Source organism: Silene latifolia, chromosome 7 (assembly GCF_048544455.1).
Source record: "Silene latifolia isolate original U9 population chromosome 7, ASM4854445v1, whole genome shotgun sequence".
In the NCBI taxonomy this organism is placed as follows: domain Eukaryota; kingdom Viridiplantae; phylum Streptophyta; class Magnoliopsida; order Caryophyllales; family Caryophyllaceae; genus Silene; species Silene latifolia.
The window spans coordinates 91,569,961-91,595,666 of record NC_133532.1 but is presented as its reverse complement, the minus strand read 5'-3'; the positions used below and the strand labels follow the sequence as shown (position 1 = coordinate 91,595,666).

The window sequence follows — 25,706 nt, the reverse complement described above, 5'->3', positions numbered from 1 at the left end:
TATTATTATTATTATTATTAATATTATTATTATTATTATTATTATTATTATTATTATTATTATTATTATTATTATTATCGTTGTTGTTGTTGTTGTTGTTGTTGTTGTTGTTGTTGTTGTTGTTGTTGTTGTTGTTGCTGTTATTATTATTATTATTATTATTATTATTATTATTATTATTATTATTATTATTATTATTATTATTATTATTATTATTATTATTATTATTATTATTATTATTATTATTATTTTTATTATTATTATTATTTTTATTATTATTATTATTATTATTATAATAATAATAATAATAATAATAATAGTGATTATTATTATTATTATTATTTATTTATTTATTATTTTTTTTGCAAGAAGATATACCTCATTTTATTAAAAAGAGGATAAAAACTTACAAGAACTATCCACTAGCACCCTAGAAAGGGCACAAAGTAACCTAGCTCTCAAGCTCTATACAAGACCTATGAGACTGACAAGCTAGTAATCTAATCTTGACAACAGTTTTGATTTGCTCAATAAGAGCTGCAGGCTTCGTTTCCTTTCCATTGAAGATTTGGCCATTTCGTTTTTGCCACATATAGAAGATAGCAGCAGCTAAATAACTTCTCTTCCAATTATGTTTCCAATGATGTCTGCCCCTAGATTGCACCATCCATTTGAGTTCAGTTTCTAGATCATTACTTCGAGTAGGTAAAGCCATCCAATGCACCAGTCCTTGCCAGACTTGTTGTGAGTACATGCACGTGAAAAAGAGATGCCTGTGAGTCTCGGCCATCTGCTTACATAGTGTGCATTTGTTGATCAAAACCATGCCTCTACTGATGAGGAGATCCACAGTAGGTAGCTTCCCTAGAGTAGAAAGAGCAGCAGTAACATTGTGCTTAGGTAGGATAGCTGGGCCTTGCAGAGCTTTAAACCAGAAGACAGGAGGGCCATGGGATCTGAACCAGTCATAACCCAAGGCAACTCTGAACTTACCATTTTTATACCAACTGGTCACAGCTGTTATGCTAGCAGAAATGGAACCAGTCCTAGCCGGGATTTCATTCTTGACCTTTATAATGCTGCACAAACTTTCAGGGTATCTATCTTTAATGCTCAGCTGCCAAATGGAACTATCATGGAAAGTATAAGCTCGATTCCACTGAGCCAAGTACCCTGCAGAATTATGGTCAAGCATCCATAGCCATTTAGCCAGGAGTGCTTTATCCCAAGAGAGCAATTCTTTGATATTGAATCCTCCTTCTTTTCGAGGTCTGCAAATGCATTTCCAAGATTGGAATACAAGTTTCCTTCTATCAGTCTCAATATTCCATAAATAATCTTTGCAAATTTTGTTAATCCTTTTCAGAATAGTCTTAGGGAGCAAGGCAGTAGCACACCAAAAGTTAGCCAGTCCAAAGATAACAGAATTAAGAATTTGTATCCTACCAGCATAGGAGAGGAAGGTGTTGGACCAATGAAGAAGAGAGTTTTGGATCTTAGTTATAAGAGTATCATATATTTCCACAGAATTCTTGGCAGAATTGAGAGGGATCCCAAATATCTGAAGGGAAAATGTCCCTCAGTAAAACCAGTTGTCTGCAGAATTTGAGCTTTGACAGAGGGGGAAACTCCACCCAAATAGACTTCAGTCTTAGTAATATTAGCATGTAATCCAGACCAAGATGCAAAATCATTAAGAATACCCATTTCACCAGTGACTGAAGGCACATCTCCTCTAGTGAAAAGCATTAAATCATCAGCAAAGACTAAGTGGGTTAGCTTAACTTTGGCACACTTGGGATGTAGAGAGACCTGAGGCTGAGAGTCTAATATCCTTAAGTGCCTTGATAAAATTTCCATGCTGAGTACAAAGAGGTAAGGAGAAATAGGGTCTCATTGCCTAAGGCCACTCTGACCCTTGAAAAACCCATGGGCAGCACCATTGATTTTAATGGAAAACCAAGAACCAGAGATACATCCCATAATCCAGTGAATGAATGCAGTGGGAAAGTGCAAAGCATGAAGCATATTAAGGATAAAATCCCATTGCAAAGAATCAAAAGCTTTTTGAATGTCAATTTTGATTAAAGCCCTAGGAGTAAGAAGCTTCCTGGTATAATTCCTTAATAAGGATTGAGAGAGAATAATGTTCACAAAATACTTCTCCCATGGACAAAAGCAGCTTGCTCAGGACCCACAAGAGAATGGGGGATAGGCTTCAACCTGTTGACAAGAATCTTGCTAATGGTTTTATAAATGGTGGTGCCGCAAGATATGGGCCTAAAATCAGTGACAAAATTGCTAACTTTCTTTTTAGGGATTAAAGTGAGCAGGGTAGAGTTAGCTTGCTTACTCATTTTCCCAGTTTTACAGAAGTCCATCACAGCTTTGCAAAAATCAGAGCTAACAAGCTCCCAAGAATCTTTGAAGAAGCCTGAGGAGAAGCCATCTGGTCCAGGGCTTGATGTGACCATTATTTGCGCACATTTAGTCCCCGACTTGAACCTATTTTGCATATTATTATAGCGTCTCATAGCCATTTTACCGTCAAATGCTTCCTATTTTGCTTTCCTATTACTTTGTATTTGATTTGTAGGAAAGGAGACAATTAGGCGGAAAATTCCCATCTCTTGAGCCTATTCGGAAGGATATTGACGATCTTGGTTGAACGGGTATTGAAGGAAGGGGAAGAACCAAAGACTAATATTGCGAGAATAAGGAGTTTGCGAAGAGAAGGATTCTGAAGAAGAATCCGAGCGTCCAAGAAGCCAAGACGCCCGTCCAAGAAGCCTGAAATCCGAGCGTCCAAGCCTTTCAGCTGCTCGTCCTTCCATGCAACAATCCGAGCGGATTTAACTCTTGGACGAGCGGATCGTGGCGTCCTCAGCAAAGATGCCCATCTCTCCGAAATACTAGCGATTCCCTGCTTAGAACTTAGAATTGTTAATTACTAGTTTAGCCTTAGTTAACCTAATGAAGCACTACTATAAATACCCCATTTTGATGATAATCAAAGGGGGCTTACACATTAGAAAATCTTCTTAGAATAGATTAGGAGTAGATTAGATTAGATTACTCTTTAATCTTCCCACAAATTTCACATTAATCTCTCCTTAATTATATTCATGTTTGTTACTTTTGGGTAATTGAAGACTATTGGGTAATTATTGGAGGATTGACAATCCTTCATCAATCAATCAAGTTCTCTTCTTTTATTCTTTGCTCTATTATTTACATCATCTCAAGTTTGGTATAATCCCTTTACTCTTTACTCATTATTGTTCATTTCCTCATTCTCTTATCATGTTTACACTTGTTGTGATGATTGACACCATTAATGACATGTTTACCATGATAATAAGTGAGTAGTTTCCTTAACTAGGGTTAATGGGTAACTAAGGGAAACAAACATGGGATTTATCATGCTTAATCTAATATGTTTTCACAATTAAATTGCTTGCTTGTTGTGATGTCAACCTATGCACATGTTATGTTTGATGAAATGCTAAGCCTATGAATCCTTGCATTTATAACCATCTCTTATCTATTCAACTTGACTTGTAAGATATAAACCAACTCGAGTCTTGTTAGACCATGCATAGAAGTGATTAGGAGGAAATTAAGTCGACTTGTAGGTGTTGTACAATCTAATCGATTCGGCTCCGGGACCCAACTCTTCCTAAGAACCGTAAGACATAAACCAACTCGGTTCCTCCACAACATTAATTGCTTGCAACTTTGTAAACATGTTTGTATGATCAACGCCATGAATCCCCTATGACCCCATGTTATCCTAGTACTTTTAATCATTTGTTTACATCTCTCTTTTATTGCTTGTTTTACTTTATTGCTTGCATTAGTCTAGAACACAACTACAAACCCAAATCAATTGTGACACTAGCATAAATTGAGATAGATAGACTTAGGACCCAAAACACACCGTCCCATGGATCGACCTCCACTTAACCACTAACTAGTTGTTTATTGAGAATTATAAATGTGTTTGATTGGATGTGACCCGACGACATCGCCCATCAAAATGGCGTCGTTGCCGGGGATGGTGCTATGTCATTATGTTCTTACTTGTTTGTCTATTTTGATTTTGCTTTCACCTTGAGGAATTTGTTCCTCAAGGATTGTTTTTACCGTTTTTGTGTAGTTTCCATGCTTGTAGTTGTTTCCTTATCTTAGCTAAGATGGCTCAAGACTTGACATATGGAGTATGTGGTGGATCTTTTAAGTATGACTATGGGTATGGGGAGTTTGAGAAGCAAGTCAACACAAACCTACCTTACTATTTGTACAATGAAAATCCTAACCACTACCTCAAATTTTGCCACCAAAATCACCACATCCAATATCCACAACAACCACCCACTCAATACCCACTTCATAATGACTTTCAATTGCCACAATACAACCATTTTCACACATGCCCACAACAAGAAGATGAACCCATTCAAAATATGATTCTCCAAATGATGGGAGATCAACAAAACTTCTTCAAACAAATGCTAGAGGAAAGCCAAAAGAGGGACAATGTTCTTCAAGGCATTGTTGCCAAAGGTGAGGAATTGGAGATTCAAATTGCCAAAATGAAAAAATCCCAAGCAATCACTCCCCACCGTTCTTTGAACATTGATCATGAATGTGAATTTGAAGTAGTAACTTTTGGCATGGAAAATGAAAAATAGGAAGAGCCAACCTCATTGATCTCTTGTGAGTATGAAAGTGTGATGTTTGATGAAGAAGATATGAGGTTGAGTAAGCCAAATACTCTTAGCCTTTGTGAGTATGAGGGCGTGTCTTTTGATGTGAACATTGGGATGTTGGAGAGAGAATTGCATGTAGCGCCCACTTATGATTCATATGAAGATAGCGATGATGACAAGACCATAAAAGAGACTTATGAAGAATACGTGTCTTATAAGGACCTTTGGATTAGGGGAGAGGAATGGACTTGTGATATCACCTTGCTTGAGGAGCCTATCCTTGAGGTATTTGAGATATCTTATTATGAAGATGAGTGTCCCTTCCCTATTTCCCATGAAGACTACTGGGCACCTACCATGGAGCCAATGATTGTCGGAGAGGATATGGTGGACCTTCTTCAAAAGGTCAAAGCATCATACAAAGGGTACTTGGTGGAAAACTCAAAGAGAAACTTGCACGTGAAGCTTCTTGTGGAAATTTGGCACCCACAATGTCAACCTCTTAGGAACTCGGTCATCAAAGTCATGAGAATTCTCCTTCTACTCTTGAAGGATTGATAAATTCGAATGCTATCATCATCACCAAAGTTGAAAAAGCAGGTAGTGAATAGAAGTCTACGAACAACCATGAACCATACTTCTTACCTTATAATGACAAGAATCATGGGCTAATTGGTTTGAAGCATCGTGAATATTCAAGTGCCAAGAAGAGGAAGAAAACAAGAATGAATGACAAATTCCCTTGGCCAAGCTTCGTCTTGAAGTTAAGCAAACCATACTTATGCTTATTTGGAGCTTGTTCACAAGCTTTTGATCTTCTACTAAGAGCCTTGAGCTCTATGGACAAGAACCTCTACAATTTGAACTAGTTTGGTGGAGTCCTATCTCAAACCACCATTTTTAAGATATTTCTAGGACCTTTACCTTGTATAATATTGTACATTTTCGCATTTTCGTTTACAATTTCTTACATGAGAGTAGTGAGAGAGAGTTTCCTTACATTCTTATTGAGCAAAATTTCAGAAAACGATAAGGAGGAATATCAAAAGGGTGCAAGGGTACAATATTGAAAAAGAAAAGAAAGAAAAGTCTGAAGAACAGTGGAAAACGCTCGTCCCGAGGCCTGGACGCTCTTCCTGAGCCTCCCTCCATGTGGTGTCCAGTTCTGTAACAAAATCCGAGCGGATTGAAGAACGAGACACCCGTCCTGAAAAAGACGCCCGTATTCCTTGTCAGATGCTCGTCCTGCTTGATACCTGAAGAAAAAAATAAAAATTTTGGGACTGAACAAAATCCGAGCGGATTCAAAAGAGGACGCCCGTTCCGATTAAGCCGCTCGTCCCAAAACGAAGACACTCGTCTTTTACTGCTCCCAGAAAAGGCAAGACCCTGTAACGAAATCCGAGCGGATTTTTCACACGACGCTCGGACCATTTGAAGAAGACGCTCGTCCCGTGCTTCAAGACGCTCGGATTCCTGCGCTCTTCTTAGATTATCCGCCCAGGCCCGACCCGAAGCCGCTCGTCCTACCCTCTTTTCTATAAAACTACCCCCACCATCCCTCATTTCCTCATTATATCTAAACACAATCTACTCATCTTCATCCCCAAAACACTCCTTTCTCAACAAAAACAACAAAACCCTAACTTTCCCAAATCGAAAATGATGAACATCAAGGGAAAAGCCAAGAAACTTGTTGAAGCCGCTACCAAGAAACGCAAGGGCTCATCTTCTTCATCCCCTAAACAAATGGTGATACCAAGAAACTTTCATCCCGTGATAAGAGGAGGGGTGGAGCAACTTGAGTACTTTTCGGAGGTACTCTTCACATCCGATGCCCACCGTACCAAGTTCGTCAAGTTGTTAGGTAAGCATTACGAACCGACTCAGTTTATTGATATTAGGGTGCTAGAAACCCTAGGGATAAGGTACCAGACCGAAATGTTCTTTGACGGTCTAGGGATAGGGAAATTATTCCATGCCCATGAAGAGACGTACCTTAGCCTCACCTTGGAATTTTTGAGTATCCTTCGTATTGTTTCAAACACAAGGGTGAATGTTGGTATGGAGTTTAGGTTGTGCAACATTGACCATAGCCTATCACTTGACCAATTTGCTCAAATTTTTGGTCTCATTGTACCAACAAACAACATCAACAAACCCTCCGATTTTGATGTTGACCTAGTATGGAAGGCTATTTCCGGGAGGGATTTCATTCACCAAAAACAATGCTACACCTTTGCTATTCAACACCCGGCGATTCAGATCACCGAACGTTTCGTAGCCGGCACAATTAATGGGAGATATAAGCAAGATAGGTGCACTCTCCTCGATTTGACATTCCTTGAGTCCTATCTAAATGTCCGGGGGACAAGGAGGTACAACTTCAATACCCCCCTTGAGATGCTTACGAGATGCTTTGATTTCTCTCAAGGGAACACCCAACTTAAGACCTTCGTGATGGGAGGTCTAATTACTATCTTGGCAAACTACCTTTGTCCCGGGTTCAACCAATATGGGACTTATACACCCCTTCAGGGGAGTACTTTGATTGATGAGGACGCCGTCTTCAACCACCACCGGTAGTGTGCCTACCCTCAAGAAGGGAGTGTAGAATGGTTCACAAAAGGGTGCACTTCTATTGTTCTTTCGGGGTGGAATATGCCCGGTACCGACCCAAGGTTGAGCCCGTATTCGCCTAGGCCGAGCTACCTTCTCGACATCCAAATCCTCGGCAACCCCCCTCTAAGAGAAGAAGTACCCCGCCAACCACCACAACCTCGTGGGATACCGGCAAGGCCCATTTCCCCACCATCCTATGTGCCTATCCCACCGTACCCTACTCCTCATACGCCATTCGAACCACAAATCCCCGATGCTCCGGGTATTCATGACTTGATGAAACTTATGAATAGAGTTGATCTTGGGGTGCATGAAGGGAGGGTCGATAACTACATGGCCCTTTATCCTCAGTATTATCAAATGGCACAGCAAGGGTACCTCGACCCTAATGGCCCTCGACCATCTTTGGCTCAACCACATCTCTTGTTCCCTAATCAAGGGAACCAAGACGGGAACTTTGGTGGTCAAGGTGGAGGATACCCTGGTCAAGGAGGAGGGTATGACCAAGAAGGAACCTCTAGTAGGTATGGCTACCACCAAGATGATGATGACGAGTGAGACATGCCTACCTCACCACCTCCATTTGTATGATACTCTTCTCTCCCTCTCTCTTTTGTATAGTGCATTGCATTTAGTTTAGTCTTCACATGCACTTGTATTATATTTCATATTGCATTTTCATGTAGTATAGTTTGCATTATGATATACCTCATGTAGATAGTTGCATATAGACTAGAATTCATGCATAATCACTAATGACCAATCCTATTCTTTTCTACACTAGAAATAGTGTTTAAATCGGTTTGGGGAGGTTTGATCATAAGTGACTTAATCATCTATCACGCATCATATAATATAGTTTAGATTGCATTCATTTGTTATATATATCATATAGAATTGCATTTAGTTAAAGCATGCATTCATTCATATCATTGCATTTATTCAAAAATCCAAAAAAAACATGTACTTTCTTTTTCATTCCTACTCCTATATGTACATTGAGGACAATGTCCAAAATAAAGTGGGGGATGGGAATTTATATTCCAAAAATGCATAAAAATTTGAAAAATTGAAAAATCCAAAAACATGTTCATTTCCTTTGTAGCGTAGTCTTGTATATATTGTTTGTATATATTGTGTTTGTTCATCCTTGTTCACATTGATCGACTACGCCACATCCGAGAAATGAGGATCATGAAGACCGCATGGTATGATCTTTCCAATCTCCTTTTTCCTCTTTATGTTAATGACTATGTGGCTTTATTTTGATTGATGCGGTAAAAACAATGTGAATTTAGGATTGCATTTAGATTATTTGGCATGCTAGTTGGTAGAAGCATATGCATTAGGATGTATAAATTTTAGTTGCATCATGGCATGTAGTTTGCATGTTGAAAAATTTTGCGAAACCGTCTACTTGGGAAACTTGACAAGTGTATATAGGCCCTAGTAGATGCTTTTTCTTCTTAAGACTTTGATTGTTAGAATACTTGTAAAACACCCTAGGATGTGTCATGCTAGTATCCTTTGACCCATGGATTAAGGCCTAGTCAAGAGTACCTTGTGGTGTGATAACTCCTTGGCTACCGTTTATTCCAAGGTGACCCTTGAAACCATGAAACCATCATTCATCCATGTTCTACCATATTTTGTCATCAAAGGGAATGAGAACAAAAATTGTTCAAAAATTTGAGTTCAAGAAATGAAATGAAAAGCCAAAAAGTTTGCAAAATGCATCAAAAGAAAAGAGGAGCAAAAATAGACTCCTATGCTTCAAAAATAAGGCACCCTCGTTACTAATTGGGGTGACTTTGTGTAACACCCCCATTTATCTAGGAGTCTTCACTAGACCTTCCCAAATAAATAGAGCTGTTATCATCTCGGTTCCCCGAGGTAGTACAAATGAAGAGACAACAACTTAAATACCGTTATTAAAATAAATAACTGTTTAAATATTTAAAATAAATAATTTGATTACTGAGATAATTTGACTAAACAAAAGGGAGAAACACGCGAGTCAGGCTCGAGCAATTTAAATATTAGAACCAAAAGAAATGGAAAATGAGAATGCTTTAGTTTAGTTTTTCAAATGATAAAATAAATGAACTAATTTTATCTCTACAACATGGTTTGGTCACAAGACAATTCAAAAGAGAATTCACCTACTTGTAAGTAAGAAACTTTACTTCCTTGAGAAACAGGTTAACAAGACGATTACGACTGGCCTTAGACTAATGTGCACACCTCTATGAGAGGTATGTCGGGTAATGGCTACGACTACTAAAGGCATTTTTGTATGCCCGGCTCAGAGCCAAAATTTAATCTTCTAAAGGCATTTTCGTATCCCGGCTCACCACTGCGGTTCTGGGCCAAACTATAATCTTTTTAAAGGCATTTTCGTATGCCCGGCTCGCCACTGCGGGTTATGAGCCAAACTATAATCTTTTAAAGGCATTTTCGTATGCCCGGCTCGCCACTGCGGGTTATGAGCCAAACTATAATCTTCTAATCTTATAACTTTGAATCTTAACGCATACGCTAAATAAATTGTAAAATTCCGAAATAGAGTTGTCGTATTAAAACAGCAACAAGATATAATAGGGTTTAGACCGGAAGCTCCATGAAATTTAGCATCATGGGACCTTGTATACTCAAATCGCAACAACCTAGATGCACAACAAGTGATCCCATTTCAATCGAGAGCTAAAACTGGTCATTCAAAAGGATGGGCTTTTGTTCTGAGAATTCTAAACTTGGAACATCAATTTCAGCCAAATGAGTACATTCAAGAATAGGCCTGTACAGTCAACCAAAAAGATAACAGACTTAAATTTGTGATTAGTTATTCCCAAGTGTCAATTAAATGAAGGTGCAACATAAACAACTCCAAGACAGCAACACTAATCTATGAAAACTATAAATCATCAAATAGAAAATGATACTTATATGAAGTATTTCATTGAACTGAAGTATAACTGAGAAGATTAGCATAGCAATGATTCAATATTATCTCAAGTACACCCTCAAATATACAAGACCAACTTTCCCAAACCGAGCACGCCTCGTCTCATCATTAAACCCGACACTTAACTGCTACTGAATTACTGAGTACTGACTAGCCGTCACTTCAGTCTTTAAACGTTCTTAAACTACCATAAAACTCACCTTTGAACCCACTCCAATAACCCTCTACTCAACTATCCCGACACTCCTCAACCCGACTCTACAGCAAACTAAAACGAGTGTAGTACGGCCCCACGCACGTCTCAAAGGACAACCTCAAAGTTGTCCGACCATCTCAATCACATTGGCGTGCGTCAAAGCTTTATGACGATTTTCTAATATATAAAAAAAAATAGCAATAACTCATAACATAGTCTTATTTACACTAATACTACTGTCCATTTGCTTACTGGCCAAAGATGAGTATTCACTCACAACTCAATAATTAAACTAACACCTTTATGCCACAAATTGTAAAGCAAAATATTTCCTAGCTATACAAAAATTTCAACAGCAACACTCTTCAACCTTGTTGCCAACCCAACTCACAAACAAGATAGAATTAATAAAGCAAATATATGGGTGCTACTATATACTCCGTACACAATAATATTCACTAAACACATCATCTTGAATAAATTGAAGTTCATAAACCGCAACGATCAACAAAAATTACACGTCTTTCATAAAACTCGAGTGAATCGTGTTACCTTCGATTTGAAATACCTGTAAATATAGTATAAATAGTTTCCCTTCCACAAGACAATTGAAAATGGACGAAAAGAAGATTGGCAATACAAAGCCATCGCTGGACAGCTTGACAAGCCGGATTTAGAATAGAAATCCATGGTAGATAACAAGGAAGGGAGGCAACGGAGTGATCCCAGTAAATCCCCAGGCAGCCAAGGTTTTCTTTTCTTTTTGATCTCCACCCTCTCACTTTTTTTTCCCCAAATTGATAACTATCATTATCATTATATATATAAAAGAATCTTGTAAAACTGCTGAGGTGGCGCAATCTCCTTTGAGAATTAAGGTAATGCAGCCCTCACATTCAACCTCACAAAATCAGTTTTATTTGAGTCAATCACGATTTTGCAATATGGCCATATCAGAAAAAAAAAAAAAAAAAAAAAAAAAAGTCAAATTAAATGTGACACTTTGTCATTTTCTATGCTACTTGAGAATGACAGTACAATTAATTGGTAAAAAGCACATGGGTAAATTAGTCTATTGCCTAGTCTTCCCTTTACCCAAGTCACTGCATATTTAGTACAAGTTTCCAAAAGGAAGCGTGCTTAACAAAAAAATGTCTCTAAAACTTCTTCTACCCACCTGTCACCATTATTATCTCAGCAAATTAATTCTCTTCTCAAAACAAAATTTCAATTCACAGTATACTCTCCAACTTTCAGATCTCCAACAATCCACTTCTAGACACCGTCATACTCAGCAAATCGCTAATACTCTCCAACTTTCATAGCCTACAACTCCAAAGAAGACAATGAACATCTCTTGACCAGAACAACCTCGAAAGAGAGCTTTATGGCAGATTGACAGCCATGACAGGTGATAATCTTTACCCTTTCCTTCAATTTCCGCCATTTTTAATCATCTAGAGCTTTAGTTCGCTTACTAACTCCATCACTTTCAAATTTGTCTGAATGACTTCTATGTTGACATTTTTTAACATTTCGTGACATTCGTTGATTTCATCTTCATCTTTTTCAAGGTTTTGATTATCTGTATTATTAACTTTATATTATTGAGGAATGATTTGAGTTACTTTTGGTTCACTTAATAGCCGTTACTGATAATTTTGCCCCCATTCTGTGTTGTGGTTAATTGACTATTGATTCCAATCACGAATAATTTTAGGGATGAAGATCGAGATGGTGGGTCAAGAGATGTCCTTATACACTGGGTTTATTTCCAATCAGACTATTTTGCCCTTCAATTTGATGGTCGGATATTATGTGTATCATCGTGTCATCGTGTAAGGCCACCCATTCATTTCCTTTCACTGTTGTTCCTCTACGAAGTAATTTTTATTTCATTTTCTCATTTCCTTATTCTCAAGATCTCATCTTTCAGTCTTCTCTGTCAGAATGATCAGTTATTATTTCATATTTTGTGATGAACTAGCACAATAGTTGAATAAGTATTTCAATTAATGTCATTTCATATGGGTTTTGGAATTTTGGTAATTCTCTTTTTATTTAATTGTGTAGGTACCGAGTCGAGTCAGACCGAGATAAGCGAGACGGGTCAAAATATGGCAAAACAAAATCAAGAAGAGCAAATGATTAAAATAAGTGATCACAATTCGTGCAAATAATGTAGTTTCATTAGGTGAGTGCAGTGCTGTCAATACTTATTGCATAGAAACTGTGGTGAGGCATCTATTTCTGGGTAATGATTAGTTTCGGATTTTGGTTGCCTATGTATGGGTGTGATTCGCCTTCTTTCTGTTCAGTCTTAAATTTGTGTTATAGTTGTGGATCTTTTATGGTAATTGCTGAGGGACTGAGGCACTGAGCCATCAGTTTTTACGCTGAATAGACTGCACTGTCTACTAGACTTTTTTCAGAATAGAACATCTCCGTCGCTCTCCCTGATTAGACTGCCGGCGATTGTGTTTTTGCGATGAACGTCTTCATCGCTCCTCCTCCGAGGCCACATCCGCTGCTATTGCGAACTGTTTTTGCGAAAACAGAGATTTTGAACTAAGATTTTTTTTTTAATGTGAATTAATTCTTAAAATCAAACGAGGTATGCTAAAAGAAAGAAAAAAAGGAACTTTTGCCGAATTAGTTTGATTTGTATCAATGAAAGACGTTTTATAAATGGTAACTTACATAAAAAATCGACTTGATGATGAATTTAAATTTGAAGTATACATATGCCTTTCTGAGTTATGGCAAGATGTCTTTTTTTCTTGATCCCTTGAAATACCGTTTTTCTCTGTTAGTCTGTCATACTAGCTGATTTCCTCTATGACCTACAGGTTGTTAGATAAAAAAAAGCACATGACATTTTCCTAATTTGGAAGAAGATAAAAGAAAGCACATGACATTCTCGATATTAGAAGGGTCGTAATGGTGATTCTTAATATTTGATTTAACTTATTGGATGCCAGCAATGGGGAAATGTTCGGCATCGATTAACTATTGCACTCCTACAAGGCAGGATAGAGGATAAGTTGCTCCGCTACAACCATATTAGGAACATTTGGTTGCATCGAGAGGTCATCTAATTCACTTTGGTAAGAACAGTTTCGTGCAGTATTAGGCTATTAGCAATGGGATAACCAGTTACGGTAAGTAATCATAACTTCCCCTTTATTATTCGGTCATTAATACATTAATTTGTTCAAATTAAAGGCGGTGAGTAAATTAAAGCTTACAAGTTCATTGTTATGAATAGGTCTTTACTTCTTTGAACATAGATGGATGGTGCATGGCTACCTATTAGAGTATTAGGTAGTATAGCAAAATCTCGTACAAAATAAGTATAATAATTAGTTGTCGGTTTTGTGTTACTATGGTCTATGGACAGGGCTGCAAAGTGTGATTAATTGCTTCATATACAAGTAATGTTCATTTTAATATAGTTTAAGATGTAATGCCAACCAAGTGATAATTGCATTTGTAGCCAAACTGACAAACTGTGTTTCTTTTGGATTCATCATCTGAGAGTTTACTTATTAGTTGCAGCATCTATAAGTAGTCGTATTTCTGGTAATTCATTTGATTTGTGTTTGAACTTATTTGTAATTCAAATCACATGAATAGATTCCTTTTGTTCCATTCTTTCATTTAGTAATTTTAATTTGGCTAAAACTTCGCAGATCTAGATCTTATCATGTTGATCACATGAATAGCAAATATATCTTAAAGAACCTAATCGAGCCATTTAAACAGGTTCATTTGAGATGATGTGTGCTTGGTGTACTTTGAGATTTAGGCCATGAGCTGTCACCTAATAAACTTGAAGAAAGACAATTGTAGAGGAGTTTTGATCTCCTGCCCCCGTCTCCTTACAAGCCTCGATGATAGCTTTGCAATCAAATTTACTCCATCACAATTTTTATAATTGAGGTCAGGATATTCGGAGGAAGATAAAGGTGGTACATAAATGGTAGGCTGAACACTGTTGGTGATTGGAGAGGACAACTAACCGCCGAAATAATGGTCAAATCCAGATAGTCTGTATTAGTTATTTTCAAGTGTCAACTCTATTTTATCAGCTTTCATGTATTTATTGTTGTAAACATTTGCTTAATGCTATATATTTTTGGATCAACTCCATTACAGGCGTTAATTGAGCATCTAAACTCCTAAATACTACATTCAGGCTCGACACAAAAAATCTTGGGAACAATTGAACCCACGTCGTGGGTTCCAATTTTCTTTCAAGAATCTAATTTGGTACTCCCTCCGTGCCGGTCATTTGTTGTCTTTTCCAATTTTGGGGTGTCTGAATCATTTGTTGTACTTTCTATTTTAAGAATGCATTTTATGAACAATTTGCTAATACACACTCAATTTGGTCACATGTCATTTAGTAATTGACAACAAATAACCGGGATGGAAGGAGTATATGTTAATTAATTGATACCTTTAAGAAAGCACACACAAGGTTGGTTTTCAACAAGTCTGGCAATTTGAGAATAAAAAAGTTGATTACTTTCTTAAAAAAAATATATTGTGCACCGTTTCGGATCGGACCGAAATGACAAAGTATCTTGGAGCATGGACCGGAAAATTCCAATCTAAGACCGAGATCGGACCAGTTGGACTGGAATTTGTCTGTACCTGCCTTAATCGCCTACTTTTTTTTTGTTAAATTTGATTAATATAATAATAATAATTAGATATACAGTCTAACCTACATTCATTTTACAAATTTTTTAAATAAACTCTATTTATAAAATTTTTAAACAGTCCCGGGAATTTTCACGGGTGTTTCACTAGTTGTCTATTAAGCGTGGAATGAAAAAAACAAAAGCAACCGCTTCAAACGAGTGGTCACCGTTTAAGTTTCTAATTTCATTTTTTTTTTTTAAATTTAATGTATTAAAATGAGAGTAAAATATTTGGGGTATTACACTTTGAAAATGTTCAAAAGAAAATGCAAAAGTTGAAAAGTTGTCAAGTATTTGAATGCCAAACATCAAAAGAAATTGCAAAAAGAAAATGTTCTCAAAATGTCAAATGCCACATGAAATTGGGGGGAAAAACAACAACAAAACCAAACTCCCAAATGAAACTCAAATTCTATCGATCCCTTTATCCATCGTATCCATTTTTGTGCATGCTAGAGAGGGGAAGACCCTTCTTCTTGTCTAGGCAAGAAGGGGAATTCCGCGATCCTCCAGTGTTTCTAACACCATAGGGAGTCTATTCTTGACAAAAGCATTTAACGATTGAGGACAACGGTACCCTAGCTTGACACAACTTGGAGGTGATTTATTGGTATCCTTCTAGGCTTAGTAGTTTGAAGAAATTGCATCTATGAAGAAGTGTGTACCTTTGAATTGCTTCCCTTGTAGATAATTTCCGCCACTTAGATGAGGAAGGTGGCTATTCTTTTGTAGATGCATCCATTACTTGTTTTGTGTGCTTTAATGCTTGGATGTATCGCCATTTTGGCAACCCCCACCTTGCCTTGCAAGAAGGCATCCTACCTCATGGTTGTCTTGTTGTGAGTTGAAGGGGCGGAGTGAGACCCGCTAATTGTCTCACATCGGTTATATTAGTAGGATAGCTTAAATAAAGGTCTAGTTTTTGTAACTTCTTTACTCGGGACGAGTAAATGTTCGGTTTGGGGATATTTGATGTGACCATTATTTGTGCATATTTAGTCCCCGACTTGAACCTATTTTGCATATTATTATAGCGTCTCATAGCCATTTTACCCGTCAAATGCTTCCTATTTTGCTTTCCTATTACTTTGTGTTTGATTTGTAGGAAAGGAGACAATTAGACGGAAAATTCCCGTCTCTTGAGCCTATTCGGAAGGACATTGACGATCTTGGTTGAACGGGTATTGAAGGAAGGGCAAGAACCAAAAACTAATATTGCGAGAATAAGGAGTTTGTGAAGAGAAGGATTCTGAAGAAGAATCCGAGCATCCAAGAAGCCACGACGCCCGTCCAAGAAGCCTGAAATCCGAGCGTCCAAGCCTTTCAGCCACTCGTCCTTCCATGCAACAATCCGAGCGGATTTAACTCTTGGACGAGCGGATCGTGGCGTCCTCAGCAAAGATGCCCATCTCTCCGAAATACTAGCGATTCCCTGCATAGAACTTAGAATTGTTAATTACTAGTTTAGCCTTAGTTAACCTAATGAAGCACTACTATAAATACCCCATTTTGATGATAATCAAAGGGGGCTTACACATTAGAAAATCTTCTTAGAATAGATTAGGAGTAGATTACATTAGATTATGCTTTAATCTTCCCACAAATTTCACATTAATCTCTCCTTAATTATTATTCATGTTTGTTACTTTTGGGTAATTGAAGACTATTGGGTAATTATTGGAGGATTGACAACCCTTCATCAATCAATCAAGTTCTCTTCTTTTATTCTTTGCTCTATTATTTACATCATCTCAAGTTTGGTATAATCCCTTTACTCTTTACTCATTATTGTTCATTTCCTCATTCTCTTATCATGTTTATACTTGTTGTGATGATTGACACCATTAATGACATGTTTACCATGATAATAAGTGATTAGTTTCCTTAATTAGGGTTAATGGGTAATTAGGGGAAACAAACATGGGATTTATCATGCTTAATCTAATATGTTTGCACAATTAAATTACTTGCTTGTTGTGATGTCAACCTATGCACATGTTATGTTTGATGAAATGCTAAGCCTATGAATCCTTGCATTTATAACCATCTCTTATCTATTCAACTTGACTTGTAAGATATAAACCAACTCGAGTCTTGTTAGACCATGCATAGAAGTGATTAGGAGGAAATTAAGTCGACTTGTAGGTGTTGTACAATCTAATCGATTCGACTCCGGGACCCAACTCTTCCTAAGAACCGTAAGACATAAACCAACTCGGTTCCTCCACAACATTAATTGCTTGCAACTTTGTAAACATGTTTGTATGATCAACGCCATGAATCACCTATGACCCCATGATATCCTAGTACTTTTAATCATTTGTTTACATCTCTCTTTTATTGCTTGTTTTACATTATTGCTTGCATTAGTCTAGAACACAACTACAAACCCAAATTAATTGTGACACTAGCATAAATTGAGATAGATAGACTTAGGATCCAAAGCACACCGTCCCATGGATCGACCTCGACTTAACCACTAACTAGTTGTTTGTTGAGAATTATAAATGTGTTTGATTGGATGTGACCCGACGACATCACCCATCAGGGCTCTTGTCAGAACCAATGCTAAATAGCGCCTCTTTGATTTCATCCATAGAGACAGGTTTAATAAGGCTAGCAGAATCCTCAGTAGAGACACAGGAACTTTATTGAATAATGACATCATCCAAGGGAGAAGTGGGCTTAGCAGACCCCAAGAGATGGGTGTAATAGTCAACAAAACCCTCAGCCACATCAGTTTGCCCAATTCTTTCTGTCCCATGTCTATCAACAATCCTACCAATGATCTGTTGGTTTTTCCTCTCCTGCAGTCTGGAGAAAAAATATTTGGAGGAGCAATCTCCATGTTTTATATTATCAATTTTAGCCTTCTGCTTCAGAATACTCATTTCAGCTTGCTTAATAACACTATAATCAACCAATAACTGCTTTTGTTTTAGGATAAGGTCCTGAGAAAGGGGGCACGACTGCAGCAGTGTTTGACAATCCAGAAGAGCAGTCTTAGAAGCCTCAGCTCTAATGGAAATGTCACTATAAGTTTGTTTATGGAGAGCATATAAACTAGCTCTAACATTCTTGAGCTTACTAAACACCCTGAACATAGCATTACCTTGCACAGGGAGATGCCATGCTTGAGTGATAAGCTTCCTGTAAGAAGGATGAGCAATCCAGCAGTTGAGGAAACTAAATCTGGACTGTATATGGGGATCATCAAACACATTCACCAACACAGGTGAGTGGTCAGAAATACCAGCAGGCAGAAAAGTAGCATAAGTGGTAGGGAAGTAATTGAACAAGTCAGGGTTGGCCAATGCCCTATCAAGTTTGGACCAGGTTCTAGTGCTATCATCTTGTTTATTAGTCCAGGTGTACTCACACCCAGAGCCCCCAATATCATCCAACCGACAATTTAAGAGGCAAGCATTAAAGGCAAGGATGTCATCAAGATCAGGAGGAGTGGAGCTAACCTTCTCACTAACATCTCTTCCCACATTAAAGTCCCCCAAGAGGACCCAGCTAGTAACAAAATCCTAAATGGAGGAAAGAGCAGTCCAAAGATCTTCCCTTATTTTGGGGTCATTACTACCATAAACCATAGTGAGGAAAATTTGTTTTGAAGTAGCATGGTGAGTTATTGCACAGTGAATGAACTGAGCATGAGAGATCAAAGGAGTAACAATAACTGTAGTAGGATTGTAAATGAGCCAAATCCTACCGTTGTAATGAAAGTCATAATTGCAGATCACACTATATTTGCTGAACTTATTTTTGATGAGATTGCCAGCTTTCTTTTCTTTTATTCTGGTTTTCAAAACTCCAAACACATCTAGCTTATTTCTCCACAAGAAATCACTGATTTCTTGCTGTTTGAGGTGGTCATTGCACCCTCTAATGTTCCATGAGCTTATCTTCATAGGATATTTTATCAGGAGGTTCCTTCTCCACTACAGTAGCATCAGAGGTGTCAGTCCCATCACTAAGTGAATCAAACCTATTCTCAGTTATTAAGATATGTATGCCACCACTTTGAGTATCACTATGAGCAGCCTCAGTACAATCTCTCTTCTTGGCAATTTAAGACCTCCTATCCACCATCCTAGGGCTACCAACATGCTGAGGGGATTGTTGGCCTAGCTCATGACATTCTGAGTGCATTTCAGCAGCCAGTGAAGAGGAGACAACTGCCTGACCATGTGAGGGCCCAGTTGAGGGTACTGGGTTTCCCTGAACAGGATCAGGTTTAGTGATCTCTGCCTGACTAGTTGAGGTACCACCTAGCTTATGGCATACTGAGCCCAACGCAGCCTCAGGTTGTGGCACACTAGGGGGAATAGGGTCACTAGCAGGCTTGGCCCTATACACCTTCTTAGGATCTCTGCGAGGTTTAGGTTGGTGCCATTTGCAGCTACCAATCTGATGACCTAGTTTCCCACACCCTGAACAGTGGAAGGGCTGCCATTTATAGATGATCCTCTGGACGGATTAGCCATGGAAAGGAGTATTAAGAACAATTTGATCAGGCAATGTGGCAGAAACATCAGCCTCAACCAGGATTCTAGCAAAGGACAATTTGGTCTTGCAAGTAGTGTTAAGATCAGCAAAAAAGGGTTTACCAATCTTGCTTGCCATTTTACTGAGAACAGATTCTAACCAGAGGAAGGGTTCTAAGTCAGGTAACAAGACCCAGATAGGAACAGTGGAAACCTTATCCATTTCCATGGAGAAGTTTGGGTACCATTGTTTCATAATGAGTGAGCTTGATCCCAATTTCCAAGGACCCTCCCTAAGAACATTATTCATGTCCTCCTGACTAGTAAATCTAAAACTAAACCACCCGTTCCTGTAGTATTGGACAACAGGAGAGGCAATGTGCATCCAAGTTTTCTAGGCAAAATCCTGGACCTGCTTTAGAGTAGGCTTAGACCCAAGAAAGTTCCCCATTAAAGTATGCTGCCAATATTCCAATTCTCCCTTAAAATCCTCTATATTGACCTCAATTTCAGTAGAGTTCTTGCTATGTTCATCAAAGAATAAGGTAATGCCCAATTGACTTGGCCCTTTGACAACATCATTCCATTTTATAGGGTTGTTTGCCCCAAAACCTAGGTTTTGCTTTGGTTTTTCCAAATTAACAACAGGTTCCTCCGAAGTAGAAGTATCATTAGCAACAATAGCAGATTCAATGACAATAGGTGGGTCAATAACAGCATCACTAACTGAAACAACAGCATCAGCTAGGGGTGGGCATAATCCGGTCCGTACCGGAAAAATGGACCGGTCCGGACCGAAATCTAGTGGACCGGAACCGGAATTAAAAATTCCGGTCCGGTCTCCGGTCCACCATTTTTCAAGATTCCGGTTTCCGGTCCGGTCCGGTCCGGGAACGGTATTTTCCGGTCCGGAGCGGTTTGGACCGGAATGCCCGGAATTATTGTTATTTGCATTTTTTTTCTTAAAATTGTATTTTTATTCCGGTCCAATCCGGTCCAATCGGTCCGATCCGGTCCAATGGACCGGAATTTGAAAAAGTGGGCAATTCCGGTCCAACCGGTCCGGTCTTGGACCGGAATTTTTCCGGTTCGGTCCCGGTCCAGAATTTTTGTAATCCGGTCCGGTCCCGGTCCATAAATTTTGTCGATTCGGGTTCCGGTCCAAACCGGTTCCGGTCCGGTCCGGTCCGGTTTTGGACCGGTGCCCACCCCTAGCATCAGCCACAATAACAGAGGAATCCATAGTAGAAGTCAAATTATTTGCAACAATGGCGGAATTCGGAATGATATTAGACGTATTAACAACTATAGTCGGAGAGATACTAGGAGAAGAGCGTGATTTACGCGCAGAATTATGAACCGCAGTATCAACAAAATCACTGAGAACAACAGGGGAGCGAGGACAAAATAACCTGGGTTTGACAATTCTCCAAGGATTGGCTAGAATTATCAATGAAAGTGGTATGAGAAGAAGCAGATTGAGACGAGCTATCCAATGGTGGTCTCCCTTTGAGACAACGACCTCTTCCGCGAGCCATGCGAGCTAGAAAACGGACGAAAATGGAGATCGCAGCTTTCTAGAGAGAGAAAGCTTCTATCTAAACACAACTCTATTATTATTATTATTTTTTTTTATTTTTTTTATTTTTTTTTTAATTATAAGGATGCGCGCAGCTTTCATTAAAAGAAAAATAAAAGTTTACATGAAATTGGTGGGGAGCCGAGAGACAATCTGGGCTCCCACACCCTTAGCAATAGCAAAGCTAAGTCTAGTAAAAATGTAAGCGGCCACCCGAGCCCCCGCATCCTGAGATACCGAGAATTTCGGATCCGCTGAGCAAGGCAACAAAGATCCGAACCCAGCTCCCCAAGTGAAGAGAAAGAGAAAGGAAGGAAACCATAACCCGCTACCGCGCACAAATCCTCATACTTAGCACACTTTCGCTGAGCAGCATCAGCGACAACCCGGCCAGGCACAAAATCCGTCATCCCAGTCTGAGTCAAAGGAGAAGAACCTGTTAAGTCAACACACACATCACGCCCCCTGTCCCAAGAATAAAGCAATAAATCCGCCAGACGAAGAGAGCCACCATGTCCATCAACCAAACCGATATCAACCTCCTTTCCCACAGTAGTACCAGATCTATAGCAGATGTCGAAAAGAGTGTCCCGGACAAGGTTATGCCGATGTTTAACGCCCACAGTACCAGTACAAGAAACAACGTGGTCCCCAAAAACATCCTCAACAAAAACCCGAGAGCAAGCCGGACAGGGCCTAGATACCGTGAATAACGGAACACCCAGACGATACGCCAGCACACTACGGTAAGCCCTCCCGTTCATAGTCTGACCCAACCCCTAGATAGGAACCGCATGTAACCAATCAGAGGAGTGAGAACCCTGCTAAGACTGCCATAAAGCAAGCTGGCGTGGTGTCAAAGAGAAAACAGACTCTGAGGCAGCAGCAACCGTCGCGAAATAAATGTCTGCCAATTTCTTCATAAGTTTGGGGGCAGCAATTTCACTAGGGTTACCTAAAATACCAGATCCTGTAGTCGCAGTAAACACCTGCGCGGCATCATCAAAAGCAGGGCCAGCAGCTACAATACCAGAAGGGCCGAGGAGCTTAGCCTGCAAACCAACAGACTGCAAACGAGACGCAATAAAAGCATAAAATAAAACATCTCCCGCCGCATAGACACCAAGACCACCAAGCTGAAAAGGGAATGTAGTAAGGCGCCACTGCCAATCCCGAAAACCCGGCCTTGACGCTGTGACAATACGTTCTAAGCTAGAACGAAGAGCGGCATCAAAAGGAAGATGGACAGACCCAAAAACACTAGGGGACAAAGTACAAAGTGAGAAGTAGAGCTTGGAAATACCAGTACAAGCTCGAAGAAGAAGTAACTCACATTGCGGGTCCTCAATCCTCGCAACCAAATCCATTAGCTCAATGGTCTTGGTTACTCTCTTCGCCACAATCCCACTGCTAAAATCAGAACAAGCACTGACAGGTCCACCCAAAACTGTAACACCACGCAATGGCCGAGAAATAGAAGGGGGGAAATGTTGGGGCTGGTGTCCTTTACAGTTAGTGCAAGGACTTATAAATCTCTAAAAGGATCAAAGGGTATACTTTTGTATCATAATCATTTGGTCCACGTTTATCAATAACGGTTGGCTTGCTAGATAAGTTTGACGTTATTGTCATACAGATGGCGGTGATCAACTGGTCCCTAAAAGTCACACCTATAGGATACGTTTGAGAGATGTGACGGTATGAAAATACAGTCATGTAGATGCCAAATTTGACTAACCAGTTAGTCCGAGTTATTTGACTAATAATTAGTCAAAATGTGATGTTGAGATATTTTATTTAATACGGATTAAATAATAACGGCTAAGGCAAATTAAGCAATTAATTCGTAAAATTGAATATAAACGATTTATATTTGATTAACGTATATTGAATAAATTAATTATACAATATTGTCTTTGTCGGACATGTATTAATAATTCAACTAACCCGTATTATTAGTTGATGCTTTAATTACCGATAACCGATGACAATTTATAATTAGAAAACCCGTCGTATACGTTTTAGCAATTTGCGAACCGGACCATGAGCTAAAACTAAAAGGAAGTGGAAGCCCACTTCCCGAGTGAGCCCATGGATGGCCGGCCAAGTGAGGACAAAAGAGAGGTTTTTCTCTCTTTTGCAACCTAATTCATTTTGATAAAAATTTTAGGGTTTTGAGAGACTTTTTTTTCTCTCTAAACCTAGATCTCTCATCTAAAGAAAACCTCACAAAATAATCCTCTCAATATTGCAAGGCAATTAGAGGATTCATTCTAGCACAAGGGCATTTCTCGGACGATCTTGGGTGCATCATTTAGGAGGAGATCTACTTTGATCTCTCATTGCCAATTTGCACTAGGACCGAAGGTTATTCCTTGATCTTTATCGTTTCATCGTTGTTTTCGTTTATGACTATAAATCACGTATTAAATTTGCGTTATAATCCTATAATTAAAGGGTCTTATACGGATATTACCCCTCAAGTGGTATCAGAGCGAGGCCACGTAAATTTTTCTATGTGATTTTCATCAAACGAATTTTGAATCGATGGATTTTTCTTTAAATTTTGTCTCGGCAGCCATTTATTCATCACGGCATTATTTTTTTTTGCTGCGTTTGCTGCGTTTTTTTTGTGCCTTGGGATCCGTGTCAAGTTTACACGGTGATGGTTGTTGTCTGTCTTGTTTTCATTTTGATCTTTGCATATTGTTTTGTAATCGATATTCATCGCAATATGTTAAAGATCCATCAAAATGTTTGCATAAAATTTCGTGCGGCACAAAATTTTTGTCTCGGCCAAATTTTTTTTTTTTGAAAACCGTGTGGCTTTTGTCACGGCCTGTTTTCTGTTTTTGCATTGATTTGCGTGCCACACATTTTTGTTAGATCGTTCGATCTCTTGTTTTCAATCGTTCTTTACATGTTGTAATTTTAATCGATAATTATTGCAATATGTTAAAGATGTATCAATTGTAGTTTGAATTCTATACGGATTAGAATAAATTACAATTGGCTTTTACAAATCGTTTTTGTTTGTCTTGATGAGGCTCACGTTTTTTTTAAGCCGATTGTTTTGTTTTTGAGCTCTCGGTTTTCAGCTCCAAAAAAAAAAAATTTTTTTTTTTCGTGGGTACTGTTCTGTTTTTTTTTCGGCCATTTATTGCATAATACGGATTTATGCACTCGATTGATAGGAAACGGTTCACCCACGAACAATTTGGTTACTTTAAAACGATTTAAAGTAACGGATTATCATGAATTAAAATTAAGTTGATGAAGCGGTTTTGTCACATAATTTTAATTATCTTTGGTGGTTTGGATAATTTAACATAATTACGGAATTATGTCACGAATAAATTTAATTTAGTTGATGCATTTTATTTATCGTTTTAGATTATTTTGAATGCTTTTAATTACGTATTTAATTTATTTTACAAACGGTTGTAACTTAGTGTGGCCTTAGTAGAACGTGTTACCGTAATGATGGAACACGGTCTTGGTTGTATTTTGAGATCTCGTATCTCCATTTTTATTTCTTTTAATTACAGTTTTTATTTAGAATGTAAATAGGTTTATATTTGTAAATTTTAAATTGTAATTTTTGAGAAGACCAAAGATGGAGACCGGATGCTCACTCCCGCTACATGGATCAAGATGGAACATCAAGACTAGCTTCTCGGGTCCAACGGTGGATTCCAAAGTTGTTTTATGTTCTTTTTATTAGGATAGGCCACACTAGGATTTTTATTTACGTATTGCATTCTTTTATTTATTTTTCGTAACGATAATATGCATCATATTCCGCCTAAAAACCAAACCACCTAATTATTGCATGAAAACTGACACATATAGAGGTCACGAGTTAGTTTTCTTTGACATTCTTATGTCACATGTTTTTAAGCCATCACCCAAATTAATTCATTCTCGCAGACGCTAGTTATTCGTTCACTTAATATGAATTATAATTTAGTTGATGGGATCTTCCTCGTATAAACAAAAATTGAGAATGGTCTTTATAGGTCAAACTCCAATGAGTCCCTTCTTCGTCGGTAGGCATAATATGACCCCTTCTACGTCGGGTAAGTTGGAACCGATTGACCTATTTTATCTCAACACTATGGTCACTCGTACGATCCTGTGATCATGGTGGACTATAGATAGGATTTACGGAAATCTATCGACCAAGAATTCTTACGGAAGAATTAGCTAAACAGTTGGCTTATCAATTTACAGAAATTGAGTCTTGGGATCACTTGTATTATTCTTGAGGGAGATCAATCATGCAAGTGCAATGAGTCTACACGTTAAAATGAATTTTAAATAGACTTAAATCACCTCGATGAGTTGCTTATTTCGTTTTTGTTTTTCTTCCTTTTTCAGTGTAGAACACGATCATTTAAACTGCTATAACATAATGGCTGGCCGTGATA

The 25,706-nt window shown here is 38.4% G+C and overlaps 2 protein-coding genes and 1 long non-coding RNA gene across 6 annotated transcripts; 1 reads left to right on the top strand and 2 right to left on the bottom strand.

Annotated features, from left to right (window-relative positions):
- Nucleotides 1-383: 383 nt before the first annotated feature.
- Nucleotides 384-11,297, bottom strand: LOC141592359 (uncharacterized). 4 transcript variants are annotated; one of them, XM_074412989.1, is made up of 3 exons: nt 11,064-11,297; nt 994-1,271; nt 384-864 (listed from the first exon to the last, which is right to left on the bottom strand). In XM_074412989.1, the coding sequence occupies exons 1-3, from the start codon at nt 11,183-11,185 to the stop codon at nt 452-454; spliced, it is 813 nt and encodes a 270-aa protein (XP_074269090.1). In that variant the 5' UTR covers nt 11,186-11,297; the 3' UTR covers nt 384-451. The 4 variants fall into 4 exon arrangements, 2 of the variants coding, with proteins under 2 accessions (XP_074269090.1, XP_074269089.1); XM_074412988.1 differs by having other exon boundaries at nt 384-1,271; XR_012521135.1 differs by lacking the exons at nt 384-864; nt 994-1,271 and adding an exon at nt 5,676-10,131 and having other exon boundaries at nt 11,048-11,297.
- A 338-nt stretch (nt 11,298-11,635) lies between these two features.
- Nucleotides 11,636-13,007, top strand: LOC141592358 (uncharacterized). The gene is made up of 3 exons (XR_012521133.1): nt 11,636-11,906; nt 12,216-12,333; nt 12,569-13,007. It is a non-coding gene; the product is annotated as an uncharacterized LOC141592358 (long non-coding RNA).
- A 4,845-nt stretch (nt 13,008-17,852) lies between these two features.
- On the bottom strand, nt 17,853-20,082 carry LOC141590354 (uncharacterized). The gene is made up of 4 exons (XM_074410951.1): nt 19,695-20,082; nt 19,300-19,643; nt 18,801-19,151; nt 17,853-18,737 (listed from the first exon to the last, which is right to left on the bottom strand). Exons 1-4 carry the CDS (start codon nt 20,080-20,082, stop codon nt 17,853-17,855), a joined length of 1,968 nt encoding a protein of 655 aa, XP_074267052.1.
- Nucleotides 20,083-25,706: the final 5,624 nt, after the last annotated feature.